Below are 25,141 nucleotides of genomic sequence, written 5' to 3' on the forward strand. Positions count from 1 at the left end.
CCTGTAGGATCTAATTCAGAAGTGTCATAGATTTGAACAGAGATTTTAATTAGCATTTTATGCGGCTTTTTTTTTTTTCCACATGGACTTTATTGTTAATATTCAAAGTAAGATTAAAAAACCTGCCTCATTCCTTTTCTTCATAGACGTTCTCTATTGACATGGCATTCAGTTTAATGGCACCCGGCTGCGTACACTCTTTCACTGTTAATGATTTTAATCTAAGAATGCAAGCAGAGTCAGTTCTGCCAGTTTGTAGGGAGCACACAGTTGGTACTTTATGAACAGTCTCTTTCTCTCTTTTTCTGGCAGGTTTCAGTACTGCATTTAGTAAGAGCAAAGTGCTATTGGATGCCTGGGAAGGAGTGTTTGAGGAGACCAAACCAACAGCCTAGCGTGCTGGAGCTCAGTGCAGAAAAAGATCTGATTCTCACACAACTAATAATTTGAATAGGTTTCTTCTGGCTGTACATGCTAGCTTCCTTCCTGGGAAAAGAGCTATTTAATTATTATTTGTCTTCTAATAAAGCTAAGCTAAAGTCATTTGTCTTAAAGTTGGTCTGCTTTACAGGAAGGAGTCATCTTGTAACTATGAAGAACTATTATCTTTTCTTACTGCAGTGATTTGTGTTGCGACACAATTCTGAATACAGAAAGATACCCTTGTGTTGGATCTCAAGTATCAACTTATCTGAGGGAAAGCAGAAGGTCTTCCCACTGCAAGCTGTCAGCTTTTTTCAGATTTAGGTTTTTTAAAGAGTTTCTAGTCTTTGTGGCTGCAAAATTTGTCTTAATATGAACAGCATATAAACTTACTTATTGCTCTGTCATTGTCTGAAGGCAAGGAAGAGGTAGTTCCAGTGCCTTTTTCACTGCTCATCTTTGTGGTACATCGAGCTTTGTCCCTTTCAAACCTGTGCTGAGAAAGACAAACTAGATTTGTGGCTTCCAGCTGGAAGTCTGTAGATGGTTGCTCATGGTCTACGCAGCCACAACAGAAGCCTGCATAACTGGCTTACGTCTTTTGCATTGTCAATTAAGTGAGAGTATAGGTCTTAAATTCCTGGGATTTACAGTAACTGATGATCCAAAATGTCTAGGGAGCATGGATGTAGACATTGGAGTGATTCACTGGGAACAGCTCTATGAACCAAGAAGACGGTGCAGGCTGGCTAGGTTGGCCCTTCCACAGCTTGAAAGCTACCGAAGGAATGCGCTAGTAGGGGAGGAAAAGGCAGAAGAGAAGAGCCAGGGCCTTGGGAGGGGAAAACTAGGATGAAATGAGGAAAGAAGGTGATCATCAAATCTTCTTTGATCGAATGAGAGCAAGAAAATTGCATTCTTAAGCAATGGTCATAGGATGATGCAGGTTAGAAAGGACCTTAGGCAGCATCTAGCCCAACCTCAAGCTGAAGCAGGGAAAACTCTGAGGTGAGGTTGCTTGGGGCTTTATCCAGTCGGGTCTTGAAAACCTTCAGGGACAGAAACTGCACAACCTCTCTGTGCAGCCTGTTCCACCACTTTGCTGTCCTTACAGTGAAAAAGGCATTCTTCGTAAAAATGATGAAAAATGCCTGATTCTGGCCTCCTCATACTGAGGAGTTACAGAAGTGGGGAGGAGGAGGGGAAGGTGTCACCTTCCTCCCACTGGCCCTGCTGGAAGCCTTGCAGAGCAGAGTGGTGGCCGTGGTGGTGTCTCCTGTAGGTGTGGGTTTAGGAGGAGAGGCCATGGAAAACAGCCCAGGTGGTACTCGGTGCTGCAGTTACTTAAAATACAAATTGAGCCCCTCTCACTCAATGGTTAAATATGTTTTATTGTTTGTGTGCATTTAGTTAAGTTCCTTAAAGTAGGACCTTATTAGCAGGAACCTGTGATGGCAGATCCCAGGTCCGGAGGGGAAGCAAATACTTTTCAAGTGCTGCTTGTAAGCAGCGTATTTTACAGACTTTGAAGTCACATAATAACTCTCTCTGTACTTGACAAATACTGGGTGTACTTGCAGCTATACTGGGATGTTGCTGAAGTAAATGTGACTTTTTCCTTTTGCACTTTCTAATGAAATATTCCATAGTTGCAGCTGTGGTATAAGCACCTCAAAGCTATTTGTGCTGTTAATGGAGCTCACTAGATAACATAATTATACTTGAAAGCTTTTGCTTAGTCTGGAGCAAGCACATGTTGAAATGTACTGAATATAATTTGCAACATCTCAAAGCAACAATGGATGGTGGAAGTATATTATGGTTTTAGAGAGGGACTGCAGTGGGTGGATCGTAAGTAGTGATATGGAAATTCTCTGCATCCCCAAAACTCAACACCATAAAAAGGGCTATTTTTGGCATAGAGTCATGTATTGATGTGGCAATAGCAAACTCTCTGCTGCCAAGAGTCTGAAGGTTTGTATGCGATCAGATCTGAGAACAAATTGTAATATGAAGTGAAAATCATGAACTTTAATCTTTTTAAATATGTGCTTTCAAAACATGGGCTATTGACTTTAGTACAGGGAAGACACTCCAGTGTCTGGTTTATGGGATGTTCTTCCATCTCGCATAGCATAGCGGAACAGGTATCTGGGTCAAATCCTGACATTAATGAAATTGCTGGCAAAACTCTGTTCAGTTTTGATAGAACAGGAATTTCACTGAGGAAAACGTCTATTTGTGTGAGAAGCTTTTATCTTCAACAGCCAAGATGCAAAAGATACAGAGGAACTTGCAAGAGGCGCTTCCAAGAGGTGCAGTGAAATTAGAAGTCTTACCAGCTTTTTATTTCAAAGTGATAGCTAGGTTCTTGTTTCAAACTATTGAATCAATTATAAGAGCTGAAAAAAAAAAAAAGAAAATTCTTTATTTTTCGATAATATTTTCCAGTTATGCTAAGAGAAAACCAGTGCTTTCCCACCATCTACTGTTAGCTAAAGGGAACAGAGTATTTTCAAGAACAGTAAAGCTCTCTTGGTTTTTTACTGGAAGCCCTAATATTTACATATATCTTGCTCTCTGTGTTTCAGTGACTATTTGAATTTCTTATCAAAGTAATAAAAAAACAAACTGAGAGAGAGAAAGATGCCAGCTGATAATAGTACAGTGATAACATGTAATTACATACTGGCTAACATACTTTGGGGAGAGGAATCTGATGTTGAGCCTGGATATCTGGAGAGGTTGGGGAAGTAGATCCCCAATCGATAAAGGCAGTCAGAGGACTGCCGGGAGGAGCTGTGGCAGCTCAGACCAGCTGCAGATTTCTCCCAGGATTGCTTTTCCTCAAACCATCATTAGTTTGCCATGACTTCCCCTGGAAGTCTGTCTCCTCCATTGCTCTCCCAGTGTCTCGTTCAGATGACTCTGTTTTTGTCATGTCTGCATGGCACCGAGGGGCCGCTCCAGCTGAAGCCATCAGCACTCAGCACCGCTCTGTGGGAAGGCGCAGGCAACGGAGTAGCTGCTCCAGATAGAACATGGTTCTGAAAATGCAATATACTCGTTTTTTTCTGATTTTTATTGACACGTTGGCAAAATGGCTGTGGCACTGTGTGATTAGCTCAAAAAGCACTTTAGGACATTCTCATTGAAAAAAATGTTCTGTTCTGACTTTGGAGTCCATTTTTAAAGCATATCCCAGATGCAACAGTAAGGATAAATCCAGAAGTCCTGGCCCCTGCTTTTCAAACTAGCAGGTATTGTTTCTTCTATTTTACAAAGCTGTGCAGTATATTTTGTTTTCAGATAAAGAAACAAAACAGAGTGGCTGACTGTCAGTTTAAGGTGTTGGATTCAATTTTATATATTATACTTAACCTGTTGCATCTCCTTTCCCTCTCGTCTCCACTCAATGTTATGCCTAGCAACGCTAATCCCTTTATGAAGAAAGACAGCTCGTAGTGATAACCTTTGGTCTTGGCTTTTTCTTGAACGTCAGGTCATATAAAACAGATGTCTCCATCAGAGAATTTAGTCCCCACAAGACCCTACACAGTCAGGATTGATAAGAGATTTTTGTTCTGGTGCCCTCTTCGTTTTGTCTTGAAAGCAAACTCCAGATTTCCCGGGCCTTTGAATTGCAGAGGAAAAAGTGGGGAAGATTTTTATATACCTGTTTGTTGTCTGCTATGAACTGCTGTTTAGTAGAGAATAACTGTAAATTTAAGATAAACTTGAATCTTGGTGATAAAATTTTATTTTCCGGTGTGTTGCTGGTTTGCTGTGAATATCTGCTCCGTTATCGATATTTGGAAATACTTTTTCCTCATATTTTTTTTCATGTTTTGAAAAGTCAGTCAACCAAGCGCTCCCAGTCTTTACGAGCAGTGGGATACCAGATTGCCAGAATTTGCCTGTAATGATGCCTCCTTCCTTTTGTGGATAGGCAGAATGGTGGTCTATAAACAGAAAGAAAATGTGAAAATTCCTGTGGGAAATAAAAAGGTGTTGCACACGCAAGACAATGAGCACTTAAAGGAATTTTAATACATGGAATGCAATGGATTATGCTACACATGCTGGTTACCATTTTCTATAGCCAGGTGAAAAACTTTTATACTCAGAGCAAATGACATTTTACAGAACTAGATAATGATTAACTTACTCCAATGCTGCCTAGAAATCAATGTAAATTACTGCTGACGGAGTGAGAAGCTGTGTGAACAGGGGAGCAGAGAGGTTGAGCTGTGTGAGCCGAGCAGAGGGAGTGGGGCGTGGCAGAGCTGTGTTACTGCTGGACAGGGCACAGGGCCGAGGGACGGACGAAATGGGTAGTGCCCTGGGGAAGGGAGTTTGAGTCAGAGGGGAGAAAGGACTTCCCTCTCCTTCCAGACCCTGGTTGGATTGCTCCAGCTTTGGCCCTGGGCTCAGCTGCTTCAGGACTTTGTTCCTTCCAGAGGTAGCATGGTGAGAAGAGGATGCCGGTGCCTTCCCGGGTCTCCTGCCATCATTTGGAGTCTCTGGTTGTAGCTTTCCTTCATGTAGCAGCACAGGCTTTCTCCTTTTCTACTTACCCCATTGTCATGGTATTAATGGTTGTGGAGCACACGTTGTGCTCGGACTTGAAGAGGTTCAGTATCACAGGATGAATAAGAATTACTTTGTCATGACCCAGCAAAGAGATTCGTCACAATACCTGTTTTGACATAAAGTGCTGCTAATAATTTTCCTCTTTGCCATTGCGTGACGCAGGCGATTACTGATGAACCTGCTGCTTTGTCCGTTACCATTACTGGCAGTCTAGGAGGAGGAAGGTGGTGGTTGTGACTGTGGGAATGCTGAGATGGCTTTGCAAGTATTTGGATTTCAGGTTTTTCATGAGCAAATGAATAAAAAGAAGGGACAGAGTTTATGTGCAAGTCTGTGAAAATTAAGTTTCTATTATAAAAGCATTTTCTCCATTAAAGAAGTGCGTAGACACGTGTTGTGTGATTAGATAAAGAGATATGAAGTGTTTCTATTTTTCACTATCATCAAGAGACTTAACTATCCCGTCGGCAGGAAGAAATTACAACACAGTTCACATTTGAACCCAGGAGTTCACAACACAGACTTCCATTATGGAAAATAGCTACTCTAAAAATAAAAGGAGCTGCCCCCACCGCAGTGCTGTAGCTGTGGTGTGGGTCAGGTGTGGGCATGCCAGCTCTGCTTTGATCTTCTTGAGGTGAGGGGAATATTATTCCTTACGGTAATTGCAGACCTTTCTTGTCAACTGCCATGTTTTGAGGCACAAAGTTATAATGTACTATTTTTATTTGCACTAAGGTTAGTGTAATAAAAATGTATGTAAAAATAATGGTTTAAGTTTTAATGACACCTGGGTAAGTATTTTTGAGCTATGTACTAGTTCTAAAGGCACATTTCCTATGAAGAGTTTGAAATTGAGGTGGGGGTTGTATAACCTATCTGGAAAACAGTTTTAAGTAGGGTATAACCAGAAAATTAGATGGACAAGCTTAAGAACATAATACAACAATGATTTATAAATCATACTTTCAGGCTTTTGTATGGAAAGTCATACTATAAATTGGAGAACTGAGTCCTCATATCCATGTCATGATCCAAGTGTGATCTGGTTGGAGCACTGTTGCAGGTCTGTTCTGCTGCAAGCCCATTGGATTTTGCTGATTTGCCTCCCCTGTGGCCCCACATTGACACGGGGATATGCTATTGAGATCAGTTTACATGATCAAGCCTCCAGATGGAAAAAATGTGGTTGTTCTTATGTGCATGGGTAAACACACACATTGAAGCTCACAAGTGCTTTTTGCTCTCTGGTAACAACATACTAATACTTTACATCACGGTGTTCTCTGCCTTCAGTATATACTCTGTGTGTGTGTGAAGGAGATAAGGTAGCTATTTAATACAATAATAAAAGCAATACTGTGAAAGCTTTGCAACAAATATGATGGGAGTCAGTAGATGGTAGTGAAAACAGTACCATGCTTGTTTAAATATTAAATCGAGAATACATGAGCAATCTCTTGATTGCTGGACACTCCTTAACCCTCTCACTTGCAACTGAAGATGCTTTGTGCAGTGCTGATGGGTATGATGGAAACAAAAGATGAAGAAAAGAACAAAAAATAAAGGGTGTAATTTTTGCCTTGTTTACATAAAAACGTGATGAACCTAAGGCACGAAGTTTATTTATACTGGAGCAGTGTGTGGCCTGTAGGTTTTCAAGAAGAAAGGAAGAAGGAACTTTTGTCGTTCCTTCACAAGTTCAAGTGGGTTGAGCCTCTTGGTCCTTTCAATGCTGGCACCAAGTCGACCCTGCTGTGCAGAGCTCACTCTCTGCTTGACTGTAACCCCAGTCTAACTCAATGGAGGAAAAAATGGATTTGAGAGCACTTGTCATGAGAGCTCGTTGCACCACAGCGGCACTGTTGAAAATTCTTCCAGTGAGCGTACACCCACAGCTGGAGCTTGGGTGAAAACACGTGCTAGGGCTGATTGCATAGCATTACATTGCACTTCAGGAAAAAGGCATTTTAGACTTTTAAGGTATTTTGCTTCTCAGAATAGTTTCTTACTGGTCATAATATATACCTCTAGAAGTGGTATGTCATTGCTGTAGAATCTGTGGGTTTTGTGCACTTACAACTGGGGAGATGTTTGGATGTTTGTGTTATGTCTTTGTTATCTCTGTGTGTCTGTATCTGTTAAGTTCTGAAACGCACTCATCCTCTTCGCATTTTGCGCTTGCAGAATTCCAGCGGGAGCTTCCCGTATATTCCAACTGATCTGAAAGGGGTTTTTACACCAGAAATCTCTAGTGCAATCCTAGGGAAAGAGTGCAGATTGAAGATACTTATTTTCTACTGCTAAATTGAGGCTCATCTCTTTTCACCATCCCTGTTAGACGTTATTTAATATTATTTATTAATATATTTAATTATATTATTATAATAATATATTTATTATTATATTTAATATTATTGGTATCACTGCATATGTAGCCTTCAGTTATACAGAACAGTTTTTAATACTTGTGAGTTTTGGAGCTTTCAGTGGTTGGCCAGCTTAGCGCAGTAGCTCTGAAAGCTGATGATATATGCTTTGCATTTAAACTGAAACATATACTCTGTGGGGATGAAAATAAGACAAATCCTGTTTTACACATAAGTGTGTTTGCATTCATACACAATATGCACCACAACTTGCAAGTTGTGATTTTCACTCCATTATTAGGCTTCTTCCCACCTTAGAATTAATAAGATGCAACATTTTATCAGAGGACTAATAAAGATAGTGTATTTCAAAACCAAATAAAATGGTAAGGTGAGGAAATTTCTAGTTGAGCAAGCAATCAAAAGCTCATGGTCAACTGTCATATTTGGGATACCAAGAAATACAGCAGTTGATGAGCAGTGGAGCAGGGATGCTAGTGCCTGTGGCACCAAGCCACATTGGCCTGTTTCTGACCTGTTCTTCATTGGATTTACATGGTGTTTTGTGTCAGACTGAGGACTAATTAGGCTTGGAACACATATTTGATTTTTGCTGTATCTCTGGCATATAAACATTTGGGTTTTTTTCAAGACAGCAAACACTGTGGGGGATCTCTGCCGCAGAAGCCGTTTGTGTTCCTGCTTTCCCTGAGGTTGTTTGTGATTTGACACTGATTTTGGTGGCAGTAAGAGCAGGCGGTGTGCAGGCTGCTTCTATCCCTTGAAAAATGTTGACAGCAGAGGTAGCTCCAGGTACCACAGTGGAGGTACACAGGGACTGACCTTCCTGCACGGCTGGAGCTCCGGTGTGGCTGCAGTAGCAGGCGTTCCTCTCTTCCCCCACTGGACCTGTTTCCTTAGGACTGTCTGTTTTCATTTCACTGGAGAAAAAGGGCTGAGTAAAGGCAGATTTCCTGCTGGCAGGGCATGTTGTGAATCTTTGTATATGGCAAATTCTTTGGACGTTTTTCTCTGTGTTTTTACATACCATACTTCTCTAAAGTTTCTCTGAGGTCGTGTTTTCCTTATAGAGGAAAATGGCAAATTCGTGCTGCCTCCTCTTAATTCTCTAGATTTCTCTGTCAGTGTTCCAGCTTCTATGTGGAAGTTCCCACCTTGTCTACTGTGCACTGTACAAATAAAAATTGAAAGATGTACATTTTTTTGTAGTACTTTATTTTGTGATGATGTGCCCTGCTCATTGTTTGGTGAGGTTTGGGGGAAGGGTCTGTTTTATTTCTTGTTTCATCAGTGGCAGCTGCTCAGTTGTAGGTAGTGCAAAATGGTTGTCAGTCCTTAAAAATTCTACTTTCCTCTTTAGTTATGGCTACCTTTATTCTGAGCGTTTTGCAATGAGGCGTGAAACGGTGTCATCCCTCTCCACTGGGGTGGCAAGTGCTGTTGTGTACTGAATTGAAGGGATACTGGGATATGTCGGCTCAGTGAGGTATATTGTTTCTTGCTCAGCCCAGATCCACAACGTATTGTTTAGATTTTCTGTCTGGGAGTTGAGTATATACATGCAGATGGATAAACTTTGTAAAACCTAAGCTTTGCATGATAGCTGTCTAAACTCAGGAAGTTAACAGAGAACATAAGGTCAAGGACTTAATCAAAATATTGGCATGATGATGAAGAACAGCTTCATACCACATATGGTGTGTGTTCATGCGTAAATGAGAAGGGAAAGGGATGCTTCTGCATATCCTTGTAACAGACCTAGTCATGATGAGTCTCACTGGGTTTGGTCAGTGTGGAGGTTGAGTTCCTAATTACCAATATGGAGAGAAAAGAAAGAGGTGAATGTTCTCAATGTGGTGTTTTCTCTCTGAACGGTACTATCTTCAAGTAATCTTTGCCAAGTTACTTCTGGTTTTTAATCCTCATTTCAAATGTCCTTAGAATACAAAAGATTGTATGAGTTTTTATTTTTCATCTGCCAAGCCTAACTACTACTGCAGAATGCTTACCGATAGTTATTTATTTTGTAAACTGCCATGAAAAAGAGAGGGGAGGGGGGTAAAAAGGTATGTTAGCTCTTCTCTGGCCCTTCTGCCTGTCTTGGGTAGATCTGTTGCTGTGTGGGTTTGAGCAGTTTAAAAAAAAATTTTTTTAAAGAAGTGATGAGTGTTTTCTTGGTGGGTTTTTTTTTTTTTGTTTGTTTTGTTTTCCTCTGAACTTGTGCCTCTATTCTGAAAATACCTCTCATACAAAGAGGAAACAGGATGACGAAGGATGGAGGTGCAGTGACTCAGTATCCAGACCTGTATTTCTGTGGCTAGAAAAGTGAAAAGAGAGCCCCAGCTGAGAAGGATGACTTGCAATTGCTAGGAAGAGGGATTTAGGAGGATCATGTGAACGGAAGAATTGCTGCCTTCATGGCAGGAAATGGCTGGAGCACGCACCAGGACCTTGGCAGGGGAAGGTCAGCATGCAGGCTGGCTTTGGGGAGGCCCAGAGGAGGTAGCCGAACGGTATGGATGGGCAGGGAGCATGTGGGAAGTAAATAATGGAGATTTAAGCTGGGTTCAGAAATGACAGGGCTGTCTTCAAGCGCTGAGCAGGGATATCAGAAGGCAAAGTAAGCCTTTGTGTCTAGTTGGTTGCACCGTGTTTTGTTTTTGCTGAAAGACAAATACAGACTATAGGTGGGTAGCTATTGATGTGCATATGAGTCATGTAAAATTACACCATTCAGGTATTGCCAGCAGATGCTTCGAATGGATAATTTGTAGCAGAGGGCTGATTAGCTAAACCAGGCTGAGGATGGGAGCGTGATTTACTATTTTGCTAGAAACAAGTCTGATGCTCACTGTTCACAGGTAACTTGTTCTGAACCAGCCTTTGCATTTTGGGTTGTACCTTGCAAGCTTTGAAGAGATTACCACATCTGAAAATTTGTGCTTCTCCTTGCAAGTCATACAGTAAAATCTTCAAGTCCTGATTCTTTATGTGTGAGGCAGCTCATTTACTATACAACCTTTGATTTGAAAGTGATAATGGCGCATACTGTGAAAACTGGTGTAACATCTTCCTTTTGCTTGGAGGGTTCCCTACTGTTTTTGTGGTGCTTCAGATGCATCCTGATATCTCGGTTGTCCTGCCATTCTTGCTGGGTTCATGGCTTGGTGTTCACTGAGACGGCAGTCTCTTCTTTCATCTCAGAAGCAGAGTCTGTGAGGAAACTTCCACCTGAGACTTACTTCTGGTGTTACAGTCACTCTTACAACTAGGTGTGATGTTTTACTTTGGCATGGCAGCTCTCCTCACAAATGGTTAGTCAGTGGGATGTTCTCCTTTTGATTTTCAAGTTGCTGTGCATGGGGAAGTTGCTCAAGTGAGACCTTAGCTTACGTTCCAAGTCCAAGTGTCTTTACCTACAGTTGTCTTTCAGTCTGTGGTTCAGGGCCTTGGGTCAGTCAGAACCAGCTACTGGGTTTTGTAGAGACACAATTTTTTGTGTGCTTTATTGACACTGGGGTTCTGCAAGTTTCTACTTTTTATGATCTCTTTAGCGATGCAGGGATCTTCAAATTGTTTCATGCTTCAGTTCAAGGTGCGTCTGTGATGTGCAACACTTGGGTAATGCATTCAGTCTCCAGTAAAAGCTACACAGGATCATAGAATATCACAAGTTGGTAGGGACCCATAAGGAGTCCAACTCCCTGCTCCTTGCAGGACTACTTAAAACTAAACCATGTGACTAAGAGCGTTGTCCAGAGGCTCAAACTGACAGACTTGGTCCTGTGACCACTTTCTTGAGTGACTGATCACCGTCTTGGTGAAGAACCTTTACCTAATGTCCCATCTGAACTTCCCCTGATGCACCTTCATTGCATGTCCTCATGTCTGTTAGCAGTGGGCAGAGCCACTGGACTAATAGCACCCACGGGCTTAAACACTGCCTTGAAACAAGCACGTAGCATCCTGCTTGTTGAGGAGCTCCTGTAAGTGTTAAAGTGCACATTGCACCTTCAGAGAAATATGTGCTGAAACACCTGGGAGATACGGCAACCACACAGTTATTCAAGCCCAGTGTCTGTAGGATTTGCTCTGTAGGTAGGCAGAAATATTACTCTTTTATTTGGGTAAGAGGCCTATTTAACCTAATTAGGAAGCACTTTGGCAATGATGAAGCAATATAAGCACACAGGAACGCAAAAAGCCCATCTTCGCTGTACACATATAAAGGGAAATGAGCAAATAAAATATGAGATCCCAGGGTAGAAAGGATTATAAGCTGGCAAGAGATAGTTCTTATTGCTCGGTTGATATCCCTAATTGATATAAACATGAAGCCCTGTGCAATCTGTGGTAGTTAAAAGATACGCATCTAAATAATATTTAAATAGATTCTTGCATTTTTAAGACCCACTGGGGTGTAATTGTATTCAACTTAATTAAATGAACTGAAACCCCCTGATAACTGTGCATTACTGCTCCTAAATAAAACTCTCCGAAGAGACTTCAAGATGCTTAGTTAAGGAGATAAAAAACCTGAGCCCAGTGCCATCAAGTTTTACGTGAGCAGCTTTGTATTTAGTTCATCTGTATGCTACCTACAGTGGTTGAGAGTGTATGTTAACAGTGCCACACCGCTGATAGAGTCAAAAGCTGAGGCTTCACTGAAGTGCTTCAGAGCAGAGTCAGTCTTTCTGGTTTTACATTATTCGTATGAATGAGGGGTGTTTATTTAAGCTAGTTTATTAATGCCACAAAGAGTGGGAGCCCCTCTGTGCCTGTGCCAGCGGTGGGCACCTGGTCCCCGCAGAAGTGAAGGCTTGCGGCAGGAGCACGGGCAGGCAGGATGGGTGGCATCGGAGACGGGGGGGCTGAGCACAGCTTGCTTACGGGAGCTACAGGAAACCATTTCTGCTGCTGCTAAGATTACATGGGGAAATATGGATTACTGCCGTGCTGAATTATGGTTGTTTCCTTTCCTGGTAAAAGACGGCCCGTCAGGAAGTGGTAGGAGTGAAGGCGAGGTTAGTCCCTGGGTACACAGAAGCGTTGGGTGTATCCTGCAAGCTGCTGAATTTCTAGCAGGAAAAAGTAGCAGAATAGTAGAGTTTGAGAAAGCAGTTTAAACATTGATGTTCTGGTTTTCCAGAGCTGACAGCTAGGCTGCCCTCTGTGCTTGCAGCAGGAAATCAAAGGCTGAGTCTCTGGGGCGCACAGTACTCTGTGCTGCTGGGCACAGCAACCAGGATAACCAATTGCCATATCTACTCTCAAAACAGAGAGAGACCCTATTGTGCCTTGGTGTGCAGAGCAGTATTTTTTTTCATGCTTTAAAACTGTTTTTTTTGAGGTGAAGGCAGGTACTCCAAGATTCCCTTTCCCCCTTTCCAAAACCTTCACAGGCATAGCAGGAGAGTGCCTGTTGGAAGTAAGCCTCTTAAATGGCACATGGAGGGATAAGTAATTGTGCTTAATGCTACACCCATAATAACATAGTAGCATTTCTCGACGTTGGATGCTCATCGCTGAGCTGGGTGCTGCATGAAAAAAGGTGCATTGCTGCTCTGTACCTCTTGCCATGTAAGTGCAGATGAGGCAACAGGCTTGTCAGCCAGAAGAAACCTGGGGGGACTACATCCCTGCCGGGCTTACCCGGGCACTGGCTTCCCTGCAGAGCAGGAGAGGGCTGTGCTTTCTCCTCTGCGCTCTGGTAACTGTAGCTGGGGAGAAGGTCCTGTGCAGGATTTGGGTGCTGAAGTGGTGAGAAATTGGGGAGGGTGTGGTGGGCTCTCATCCTTTATTGGCCCCGAAGCCAGTACTGCCAGGTTTCAGTGGGCCAGGGGAAGCCGTGGTCCTTAGGGAAGGCCAAGCAGGACACCTGTTGAGGATCTCGGGCCTGCCCCTCTAAAAAAGGTGGGGGAGAAAAGCCCCAGACCCAGAGAAGTAGAAATAAAGGGTTGAGGAGCGCACAATGGTATACTGAAGAAGCAAGGGAAAGGGGCAGGGGGAACAGAGAAAGAAGGATAAGAAGGTTTTTGAGTGAAGTTTCCTTTTTCTGGGCAAGGTACATCCTGCTTGTGCCAAACTGTCCTGGTGAAAAGCATAGCAAAGTTTAAGATAAAAATGGTTATTCTCGACTACCTTGATGCTTGGAAAAATATACGAGTAGAGAGGAACAAAGGTCAGAGTGGGTACTTGTCACTCTCACTGGGGTTTTTATACAGCACCGAGCACAAGACAGAATGAAATGCCATTTCTTCCACAAAGAATTTACAGATTATAAGAGCTTCTTAGTATCAGGGGAAAAAAGAAGAATAGACATTTCGTAGGCCAAAATAAATTTAGTAACTATTTAAGAACTACCAAATTGGATAAAGAATTATTTTACTAAACAAGCAATTGTTTTGCCTTTGGTAGCATGGTGACAATTGCATTTAATATTATTGTTATGCTCCTCATGCATCTACCTCTTAGGAACCTGTGTATGTTGTTTCTCAGGCAAGAATTAACTTGAGTAGTAAATATGTAGGGTGTAGGGTGCTATAAAGGTTTTACTGCCATGTGTGCATGCAACAGAGATTCACAAATCCAAAGTTTAGTAAGTGCTTTCCTTACTGTTTTATGATGTTGATAAGGTACTTCATTTACAGGATAAAAGGGTTAGGTTATAAATATAAAATCCTGCATAGAAGCAGAATTTTAGTGTACTAGTAGATGGTTTTAATACTCTGGATATCACTTATGTGTGGAGGTTGACTTACAGACCAAGAGTTGCAAAAACAGTAGAAAAATCATTGCCTATTCCTAAAATAAAATCACCCTTCAAAGACTTCTCAGCACACTCCTAAGAGTATGTTCACTCATAGTGAAACCCTTATTTTACAGTAGCTTCTGACTTTTTTTTTTTTTTTTCCCCTCAGTTCAAAGTGAAACCAGGATTTCATACAGCGGAATTGTGGTTAGATAGGATCTTGGTGCCTTTTGGTTCATTGACTTAGATTAATGCATTTATTGTTTTACTGTGTTTCACCACTATGTCCATCTATAAGGGAATGCCCCTTAGTGATTACTGGTAAAAAGTAGAAATTGGTTTTGACTCTGCTTTTTGTAGTAAAACTTGGACATAAACATGACTAAAGTTTGCTTTCTCTGAATCTACTACGCAACTTTACCACGTTAGGAAATACTGTAAACCAGATTTGCTGAGCTTATGTAGTTGTCCTGAGACACTGTTGTCTTCTCAGTTTGTTTTGTCTTTAAATATCCAAATTGGTTTTGGTTTTGGTTTTCTTTACACGTTTTCTGGGGTTTTTGGTTTGGCTTTTGTTTGTGTGTTTTTGTTGGGTTGGGTTTGTTTTGTTTTGTTTTTTTCCAGGCTACTATTTTAATGATTTGCTTGTGCCTCAGTTATATAGACCAAAATGTCACCGAAGATTTTTTTCATAGTGTTGCTACTAAATATAAAGAAAAGGTACAAATTTTAATGATCTCCTTCACTGTTGCAGTTGATATGGCCAGCTTACTGAGATGAAAGATTTATTTCATTCATCATCTGCTTAAGATGTCTGGCTTTTGCATATGTACTTCATTAGACTCTAACTTAACTCAGACGTGAAGCCACTCCATAACATACACTAAATTTCTTGATTCTGAAACAAGAAATTCGTCTCCATCTCCTTAATGGTGCTTTAATCACATATATGTTCGTTTCTTAATTGTTGCCGTTCTGTTTACCATTTGTTTCTACTCCAAGGATCAGGATAGAAGCCCACTGCAGCTGGAGTGCATGAAGAGACACATTTCCACTCAATTTCAGAAAAAGTCTTGGCAAATACAGTGTGCAAAAGGAGGAGGCAGCGAGAGCAAGGGAAACAAAACTGATGAGAGGAGTTGTCAGGTGCAGCTATTGCACGGCATAAGGAGTTGTTAACTTACTCTGCTTTACGAGCTGGCAATGGTAACCCATGCCTGACTGCTGACCAGCCTGGTGGGTAGTGGAGGCCTGGCAGGTATCAGAGCAGACAAGAGTTTTGAGTTGTATTTTTATGAGCTTGGTGCAGATCACCTCGGGGAAAGGAGGATAGAAGCTAATATGCTGTTATTAGGGAAGCTGGACATTAAGGGTGCTTTGAACTATCTTTTCATGAATAAAATTTGCATGTAATCTTGTCTGTCAAGATAATGAGCATGTGAAAGCTGGTTCTACTTGTGATAAATACCTACTTTTTAAGTATGTTGGAATGTACATTTGCATAGATACAACTTTTTCATTAGCATGCATATATATATACACACACACACATACACACACATGTTTTGTTTTGGTGTTTTTTACATAGAGGAATTCCTTGGTTGCATGCCAGAGAGAGGGATCCCAGAAGTGTGCTTTCAAATTGATTTTAATTTACAAAGGGGAAAACTTAAATCACATTTGGAATGCTTTTCCAGAGATGCTTTGTTATACCTTCTTGACAAAGACTTCAGGGCTTTACAGTGAAAAGTGAGGCGAAAAAGATTATGATGCTGAAGGAAACACTTTATTTGCAGAATTTTGGAAAGGGGAAAAGTTTGCTTTGATGTAAAGATAGAGCAAGGTTTCATAAATATCAGAAAAAGCTTACATAGCGCTGTGTTTTAATATAAAGATTCTGGATCTAGAGTGACTGTGCTCTGAATTCAGTGAGCTGTATCAGTTATTTCAGATAACTGCTGCAAAAGGTTTGGTATCAAACTGTGCTATTGTGCATTCTGCTTATTGTATAGAATCTAGAACTGTTTTCACCATGCTGCAGAGCTTGACACAGTTTTATTAGATCTATTTTTGTAACTCTGTCTGTAAAGCCGCATAGCTTAATGACTCAACCCTCAGATGCCATAAAAGTTGATGGAAAGTCTTCTATTGAATTGGTCTGATCTGTATGTTCTCTTTGTTCTCACAGTGTCCAGCTATAGAGAGGTCAAGGGAACCATGACAACCCTTCATCATCCTCTGAAATAGCTGTTCTCAATATAAAAATGTCATGACTTCTACACTGAGTATTTTATGCCTTCCCCTGAATATCAAGGCAAGCGCTGGACTGCCTGGCCTTGCGATTCCATCTCATTCATATTTCTGACCCCTGCTGACTGTCAAGACAGACTTTGAACCTGTCACTTCATGGATAGTGGAATTGTTAGTTCTGCTGAATGGAAGATTGTTCTTTCCGGGCCCTAGGAAAAGAAGGAAACGTTTCTATAGCAGCTTGTCAGGTTTATTTTTAATGGCAACCATTTTGAAGCTAAGCCAGAAGGCAAAACATCAGCCTTATTCCTGGCAGAAGTACATTGGTAGCAAAGGACAGGTAAGAGGGTCGGAAATGCGTAACAGATACAATTATTGCAAAGCTCTGCAAGTTTTCCTACAGATGCCTGTACTCATTGTGTGAGTCCGTATTACTGTAGCAAATTGAGATGCAAGCCCTAGCCAGAGATGTACGCAGGTTTGACTCTTCTGTTTTGAAGAGGTTTGGATCTGATTTAAATCTGCCTCCTTAGAAGGAACTGTGGAGGAATGTGAAATACAGTCTGTCTCTCAGATTAATCACCTGTAGCTTGAATTCATTTATTAGTATACTTTGCAGTGCAGGGAGGTACACTGCTGGTCCACGGTTGCCTAGGGAAGGATGCACAAGTTTCTTGAGCTTCTGTGAGCCTGCATTAGGAAAAGTATCTAAAAAGGACCGGTATCTTTTTCAAAGTTGTCCCATGAAAATCTGAGCATCCCTTGCTTTAAACATCTCATAGATAAAGTCCTGTTGAAGAAACCTTTCCTGTTGAAACACACCTAAAGTGTGTTTATTAGGCACAAACATGTTTCCCTTCAGCAGATGTTCTCATTTCACTGCTTTTTTTGATCCCTTCTCCCTCTCCCTGCTCCCCAAACAATACTGTTTGCTCTGGCCCACATTCTGGCTTTCATTTATGTACTACTTACAGCTATCCAAACCAAAGGTATTATTGAAATGCCAGGGTCATGTTCCACAAATTTTTGGTAGGCGTCCCTGTTAAGATCCAACTGCCAGAAATAAGCTGCTAATCTTTACAGTGACTCTGCACACAGTAGTCCTGTGTTTCAGGCACGGAAATGGATTTTTCTCATCTTCAGCTCTGAAGGTCAAAAACATGCCTTTGCCAGGGCATGATTGCAAAGCGTTGTGAAGGAGCATCTTCCCTTCGTCTGTGCCCTTTCTACATACTTTTATACTTTAATAGGAAAAAGGCAGATTTTTTTTTTTTTTCTCCCAGTTTCTGACCTGTTCCTAACCTCCCAGTTTGTGTATGTGCTGTGGCCATAGCTGGAGTGGTTTTTAAGTTAGGAACTTGTATAGTTGCATTGTGTGCTGTAATCTGCATTGCCATGTGCAGATGGAGACCCATCTGTCTTGCTGTCCAAACGGGCTTGTAGAATGCACATCTTTTTTACATTTTTGAGATTCATGCAGTTACACGAATTTCACCCAGTAGCTTGGAGAGTGAGCACATATAATAATCAAGACCTCTTTCTTGGCATTCGTAACATCTGCTGGAGTAGGGGGAGGGTGTGCTGGAATATGCAGTTTTGTAGTAAATTTTTCAGAATCAATAGAAAAGTACAAACTCAAATAGTTTGATTTTCAGTAGCTTTTTCTAAAACTCTTGTTCTGCATGGAAATTTATGCAGAAAGTGTGTACGCTGTGCCATTGCCTAGCATTTAGGTTCATATGCAGGTTCATGAAAAGTGTACATTCCTTAGCAAAGTCAGTTATCCTCCTTAGCTAACAGTGTTTTTATTTTATTAGTGTTATTACAATGAATGTATTTTTACTTAATTTTTTTGCCAGCAGAGCTCTCTGACAAAACATTTTTCTCCTTTACACTTTCAGATGTCAAATACAAAGGATTCTGCCAGCACATTAAACTAACTGCTGTGCAGTGACCGATAAATCCTAACTTTATAATATGTGTCAAATCGTTCCAAATTTTCTTTGTAGTCACTCCATTAACAGGAATCCCGATGGATTCCTTTGGTATTCACATGCATATCAGAACTAATTCTCTGGGAATTCCAGGGTAATTCATCATTTATTCTGTGTTTTATGATGCCAAAAGATGTTGCATGCATACATTATAAGATGGAAATTTGGGAACGTATTTGATGACCAAAAATAGAAATCTGAGATAACTTCTGTTTTCATTAGAATATTTTATTAAATCTTCATTTTACATTTAACCCTTTTAAAACTAGTGGGTTGTTTACTTTCCTGGCTATCAGACTATTTTATGGAAAGGTCTCGGGCAGTAGTGAAGTCTTAGGAGAAACATGTTGTAACTTTTTACGAATAAATTAAAGCATTTCAGGAATGGTATTTCTGCTCAATATTTGTGTTGCTTACAAATTTTTTTCCGCCAGAAAAGATCTGTGGGATTATATAACTGGAACATTGAAGTTTGTATGGCAATAAACCCAACTGGTGCAAAGCATTCTTCACGGTAGGGCTTTGCTTAACTGTTAAAATTGTTACAAAATTGAGAGAGTTTGTTACAAGGTCTTGGTTTTAAAAATATTACTGACCTAAAGCAGTTAAGACCACATCAGTGGCTACTGAATTACAGATAGAAATAAATTTGAAAGCTGTGTCTTTTTTTCATTACTTACATAAGCTGTTTCAAATATCGGACCCGTCTACATCAAAATGGGACGTAGTGTCACGTAACTGAAGGCTTATTCTAAATTACATTGGCTTATTATTTTTGGTAACAAATAGCTGTATGCTTTTTTCCTACCTGTTGAAGCAAAATGGCAGTCCAAGTTTGTTTAGACCCTGTTGTATTAGTATTGGAATAAAGTCCACCATGTAGGGCTACTATTGAGGAATGAACAAACTGATGGGTTTAGACTTTTATTTCTATTATCTTAAAAATCCTCTAGGTTTTGGCTTGCATATGAAAGCAAGGAGGTAAAAGGAACTTAGGAAAATTATCATTGGCTCTTGCTCTTTATGCATTGGAGTGAAATATTTTATAAATACTGTTAGTTATGAATTATTTTCTTGTTCTATTTTATTACTAATGCTAGGGGTTTTTTTAAAACATTTTGGATAATTCCTCTGACTCTTTGTAAAGGAATGAATGACTTTGAAGCTGGAGCTAATGTTGTGCATATGAATATTTTTTAAATACTCAGTTAACTTGAAAACAAAATAGAAATACAGAGCACACTGGTGATGATTTTTGTGTGAGGCAGTTTAGAACTGTTCAGCAAAACTGGGGGGTTGATTTAATTAATAGATAAAATGCCGTAGTTCAAAATTCATCTTCTCATTTGTTGTGATCATATCTAAAGTAGGTCCTCTCGGCTGTTATCAGTGCAGTAGAAAAATGAAGCATCTTCTCAGTTTTTTAGTTTTGCCATGTTTTTAATAGTACTTAAAGAATAAAGTACGATGGAGATAACTATATGTAGGGATAAAATTTGAGGTAACACAAATCAGATATACAATCCTTTGTTAAATTATGATGTTATTTCCTTACATGTAACGTGAGTGGGTGCTGCAGGGTGTGAAATACTTCCTGTCTTTGGCTTGGGTTGATTTGCGCATCTTTGTTTCTTTTGAACAAACGCAATGTTTTCTGGATACCCATACGCATAAACTCACAAAAGAAGCTCTTTGCCACGGAGACCAATGATTCAATCAGCATCTTCCACCATGACTTCCATGCAGGCTGAGATGTTAATGCAAATGTTTGGTTTTTTTTTTTCGTTTCTCGAAGCTAGGGACTTCAAACCCCAAAGCTGTCTTTATCTAGTTAGGAGGTTGTGTGCTGCTTTTGTGGAGTGGCTGACTCATAAAGCTAGCTGCCCTTGGTGTGGTAACCCAGCAAAAGTGTGTGGCAGCGTTGCAATGATTTTATGTTTCAGTTATGAACTCTCATCTCTAAGATCTTGTGTTTCTTCTGTTCCTTCATCTTTTTTTCTCTGGACGCTAAACTTGCTTTCACGCAGGTCTGGTCTTCCTCGGAGAGCGGGCGTGAGCTGTATTTGGAGCCTAGCCCCTAATGTGAGTCCCAAGCATGGACAACAATCCCTTCTGTCAGTCAGGCAGGCTGGTGCCTGCAGCTCAGCTTCTCTGGACGTTGCGGCACTGGCGGACTGGGTCACTTGTGAATAGGCCTTTCTTTGTAGCCACGTGCTCGCTGGCGGTGGGGCCACCCGCCTTCTGCGGGCTTTAATTAGGGTGCTGCAATCGAGCTAATTTTGCTCTAGGGACAGTCACAAGCTTTCAGCCTTGTAGAGACCACCTTTAAGAAAAGCACAGTGAACTGCACACCAGCATAAGTGAAAAATGAGCACTTCTTCAGCTTTGATCTGTTGTGCATTGCTGTTGCTGTCCTGCGAGTGGTCCGTGACCGTGGACCTGAGGAGGAGGTGTGGGAAGGTGCGCGGAGGAGTGCTGGAGCGTGCTGCGATCCTCATCTCAGCTGAGCTGAAGTTCCCAGGATATGTTTGGATTTGGAGTATATCGTGCACTTTCAGAGTCATGGCTTTACCTTCACAAGCTACTCCTATTTCCAAGCTGGTTTTCTATATGAAATTTAACAGTTTCCAGAATTGAGAGAGGAGGTGGACTGATGAAGTAAATAGGCACATTTCATATTGTTCTAATAAAATTACGGTTTCTCATCTTGCTCTTCTATCATTACTGTTTCCAGCTCCTGTACTCCTAACTGGCAAAGATTATCAAGGAGCAAAAAGACTCTGGCTGGGGAAGATGCTCCAAAGTGGGAATTTTTGGTAACCCTTAGAGAGGGATGTTTGTTATGATGGAGTGGCTGGGATTCAGATGTCACGTCATCTCTTTGGGAGCCGTACAAGTTTTCTTATTGCCTGCAACAGCGAGCAAATGAAGGTTATGTTTTGGGGTTGCTTTTTCTGTTTGATGTTCATTTTTCTCCCCAGCACTGCAGCACTAGTTATCCCTACTGAGCCTGCAAACCATGTGAAAGCAGCTCGTTGTGCATGTGGGATCAGCAAACACACCCTCAGCCACCGGAGGAGTGTACAGTTGCACAGGCAGACGTGTGGAGCTTGTAGCACAGGCGGAGAGTCAAAGTTTTTTCCCCAGCTTGTTGGGAAGTGATGGATGGCAAGGAGGTGGTGGAAGGAAGACATATGCTCTCTGACTGCTGAGCCAGTAGCATTGCTGCTCCGCTAGAAAGGCAGGGTAGTACCATGACTCTCAAAGATGCTGTTGGTTTGTCCTCATAAGCTGTACACTTGCTTAGTGGTGTGCAAAGTTGTTTGTCCCAACCTCTGGAAAGTCTGAAGTTCCCAGAAGTGTATATGCTCTAAGGAACCCAATCTTTTGACGTCTGAAACATCTCCTGTTTGAGATCTTTGGCAGGTTGAGAGAGATGAAATACAGTAGAAAATACATAGGTGTGTATAGAGGATGGTGTGTGTATAGGTGTATATTTAATGTAGTTATTTTGCTTCTGCTGTTCTGACAAGTGACATGCAAGTTAATTTCCACCTTGCAGTAGTTTTAAGAAACTGCAAGCTGTTCTGAATTGGGAACATGAGCTCTACAAAACTTCCTGGGGAGTTTGAGATACCTGTTGTGCCTGTGGAATTACACTTTAAAAAAGTAGAGAGGGTGTTTCACAGAGTCTGAGGTTTAATAGGTTTTCACTGTGATTTAAACTTGGAATGTTTTTTCCAATTCTCTGGAAGTGATACTTCATTAGAACAGATCTGCCTCTTCAGCATAATGAAGAACCCTGAGAGCAGGACCATGTACTTCCAAATGGCAACAGCTTCAGTAAGGTGTGGTTTCTAATTAAAAGATTTTCTCCTGGCTCGTATGCTAAAACTCTGCATTGCAACTTATGTATATTATTAGCATAATTATTTTGAAATGATTTCTCAATTGCTTAGTTTTTTCTTGAATATTCAAGATACATTTTTATATTTATGTGTTTCACCTATTAACAGCAACAATGAAATAACACTCTGCAGTGTATTCCCGTTCTTATGTCAGAATATGCACAAAGTGTAGGTTGTTACCTTTTAAAGAATGTATACAGTAACTTATATACTCTTTAATAAACTAGACAAATAGGGAAACAAACTTACTCTGACCTATTTTAAGTGTGTGCATATGGTACCAAAAAAATTGTTAATTCGTCCTGCCTACCCCCTTGCCTGGCCCTCTAAGGAATACGTATGGGAAGTTTAGATGGATTTCTTGTGCCACTTAAAATGCAGCCTGTTTCTTGTTTGCTTTGGCTTTTTTCCTTCTTAACCATCATTTTAAACGTATGAATTTTGACTGTAATTGACAGATGATTACAATTAGATTCCTGACTATAGCCATTTTATTAACAGGGTAGCAATCCTGCCTAGCAAAGCAGACGTTTGGGACTGAGCAAACCATGTTTCTGCCTCCAGTATATCTTAAAAGACCAACTGGCAGTGTCTTTGTGTGTGGCATAAACTTGCCTGTTAAAGTAATTTGGCTGGAATTGATTGCAGTCTGGCTGATTGTGCTTATAAGCAAGAAGTTTAATGTTTTAAATTGCTGTTAGTCATTGTCAAGGAAAGCAGGGCTACTCCCACGAAAATAAGGTCAGTGAAATGTACGTAATGACTGGTTATTGGATGAGTGGGCAGCTGCTTGGGAGAACCAGATGGAATATGAATATATAGGAGTGGGAGGGAACTGAGGCAGATAAGTTCCTGGGGATATGTTGTTCCATACCTGCCTTTTCTTTCAGTGTAGGAATTCACAAGGTCCCACCTGTTTCTGAGGAGCTTCTGTGGTACTGTTCTTGTGTGCTAGCATGCTCAGGGCTACGGATTGACACAACAATCCAAGAGCTGGATGTGCTGCAGGGAGGGGGTCTCCTTTCGAGTTGTGGTGTTATCTTTAAATTGGAATTCTAAAATGGATTAACCTCTTTTTCTTTGCTTCCACCATAGGATGGATCACTGGGAAATATTGATGACCTGGCACAGCAGTATGCAGACTACTATAACACCTGCTTCACAGATGTGTGCGAGAGGATGGAAGAGCTGCGCAAACGGAGGGTTTCCCAAGACCTTGAAATGGTATGTGGAGAAGTTATGACTTTATTAACCAATGATGCCCCAGATGAAGAATCAATATTTTGGCTTGAAGAGTTCTACCCAGGGAAATAACTGCATGCGATTGCGTTCACGCGCACAAACGTTTCGGCCAACTCAATTAAACACTTGGAAATGAGCAGGATTATTTTTTTTCTAGGTATTTGTTATGATTCATTAAGACTTGGAGTCTGCATTTCTTAGTTCTCCTTTAATTGGAGTAGTTTTAGCTTGAGCACATTTGCTTGCAAACCTCAACTCTTGGAGGCAAGATAGTGTCTGATGAAAGTATCGTTTCCTTTCTCCAAGGTGCTCCCAGTGTCAGCACAACGAAACTGTGCTGTTTTTTAGTTGTGCTTTTCAAACTGTTGGAGTACTACTTCTCAGGACTCCAAGGTGCAAATACTGCATTCAGGCTCCCAAATGTAAGCAATCTTTGATTTTGTGAACCTTTTTCCATTATTATGGGTTACATAACCTGTAGTGGGGGACATTGAATCACTGAGTCCTTCAGGCTGGAAGGGACCTCCTGAGAACCTCTAATTCAACCTTTGGCTCAAAGCAGTGTCAACATTGAATTCAAACCAGATTTCTCAGGGCTTTATCTCATTGACTTCGAAGACCTCAAGGATGGAGGCTTTGCAGCCTCTCTGAGCAACCTGTTGTACTGCTTCACTGTCTTCAGAGTGAACTTTTCTTTTTTCCGGATATTCTATGAGAGACCCCCAGTGGCAATTTATACCTATTGTCTTTCATTCTCCTGCCATGCAGCTCTGTGAAGAACCAAGCTCCATCTTTTTGATAACTTCCCCATATGTACCAGCAGGCTGTCAGTAGGTCTCCTCGAAGCTGTCTTTTCTCCAAGCTGAATCTCCCAGGTTTTCTTGCAGGGCAAGGGCTCAAGTCCTTGAGCACCTTGGTGTCCCTCCACTGGACTTGAGACTCAAGTTTATCAATGCCTGCCTAGCACGTGGGACTGCAGAGCCAGAGAACCAAGAGTGGCCCGACGGGTGCCAGGGAAAGGGGCAGAATTTGCTTCCCTCGATCTGCTGGGTACACTGCTGTTGACAGTGTGGGATGCTGTTGGCTCTTGCTAAGTCCACCACCAGCCAGGGCTTTTATGCGGAGCAGGCTGCCCAGCTAGTCAGCCCCCAGCCTGTGCTGGTGCATAGGCTTGCTCCTCCTCAGGAGCAGGACTTTGCATGTGTCCAAGCTGAATTTCATGAGGTTCCTGCCAGGCCACTCTGAGTGGCAGCCTTGCCCTCAAGCAGGGGCCCTCTATTTCCTCCTCAGGTATCTAACAGGATAGGTCACTGCACTATTCAGCTTGTAACTGGACTCCAAGTACAGCACAGTAAACACTACTCTTAAAGCCCAGCTAGCCAGTGTTTTACCCATTCAGTTGTGTAGACTCCCTGGGGAGTCCCACTTTAGCCAAAACTAATCTATATGCAGGTCATCTCCATACCTCACTTTTGTTAGGTTTAAGAAGGAACCTCTTAGGAGGCCTATCACAAAAACATTGTGTGTTTTTGCTTGTTGGACAATTTCCTCATTGTCCTGTAACATTAATAAATGTTTTTCGCTACTTAG

The 25,141-nt window shown here is 41.3% G+C and overlaps 1 protein-coding gene across 2 annotated transcripts in view; it reads left to right on the forward strand.

Moving 5' to 3' along the window:
• The window catches only part of SASH1 (SAM and SH3 domain containing 1), a 569,508-nt gene that overhangs the window by 447,219 nt on the left and 97,148 nt on the right, over positions 1-25,141 (forward strand). For both annotated transcript variants that reach the window (XM_086461091.1, XM_086461092.1), the window contains one exon: positions 23,405-23,533. In XM_086461091.1, coding sequence (XP_086317217.1) covers positions 23,405-23,533 — 129 coding nt within the window. The remainder of the gene's footprint in view (positions 1-23,404; positions 23,534-25,141) is intronic.

Source organism: Leptosomus discolor, chromosome 2 (genome assembly GCF_034619465.1).
Source record: "Leptosomus discolor isolate bLepDis1 chromosome 2, bLepDis1.hap2, whole genome shotgun sequence".
NCBI classification, from domain to species: domain Eukaryota; kingdom Metazoa; phylum Chordata; class Aves; order Leptosomiformes; family Leptosomidae; genus Leptosomus; species Leptosomus discolor.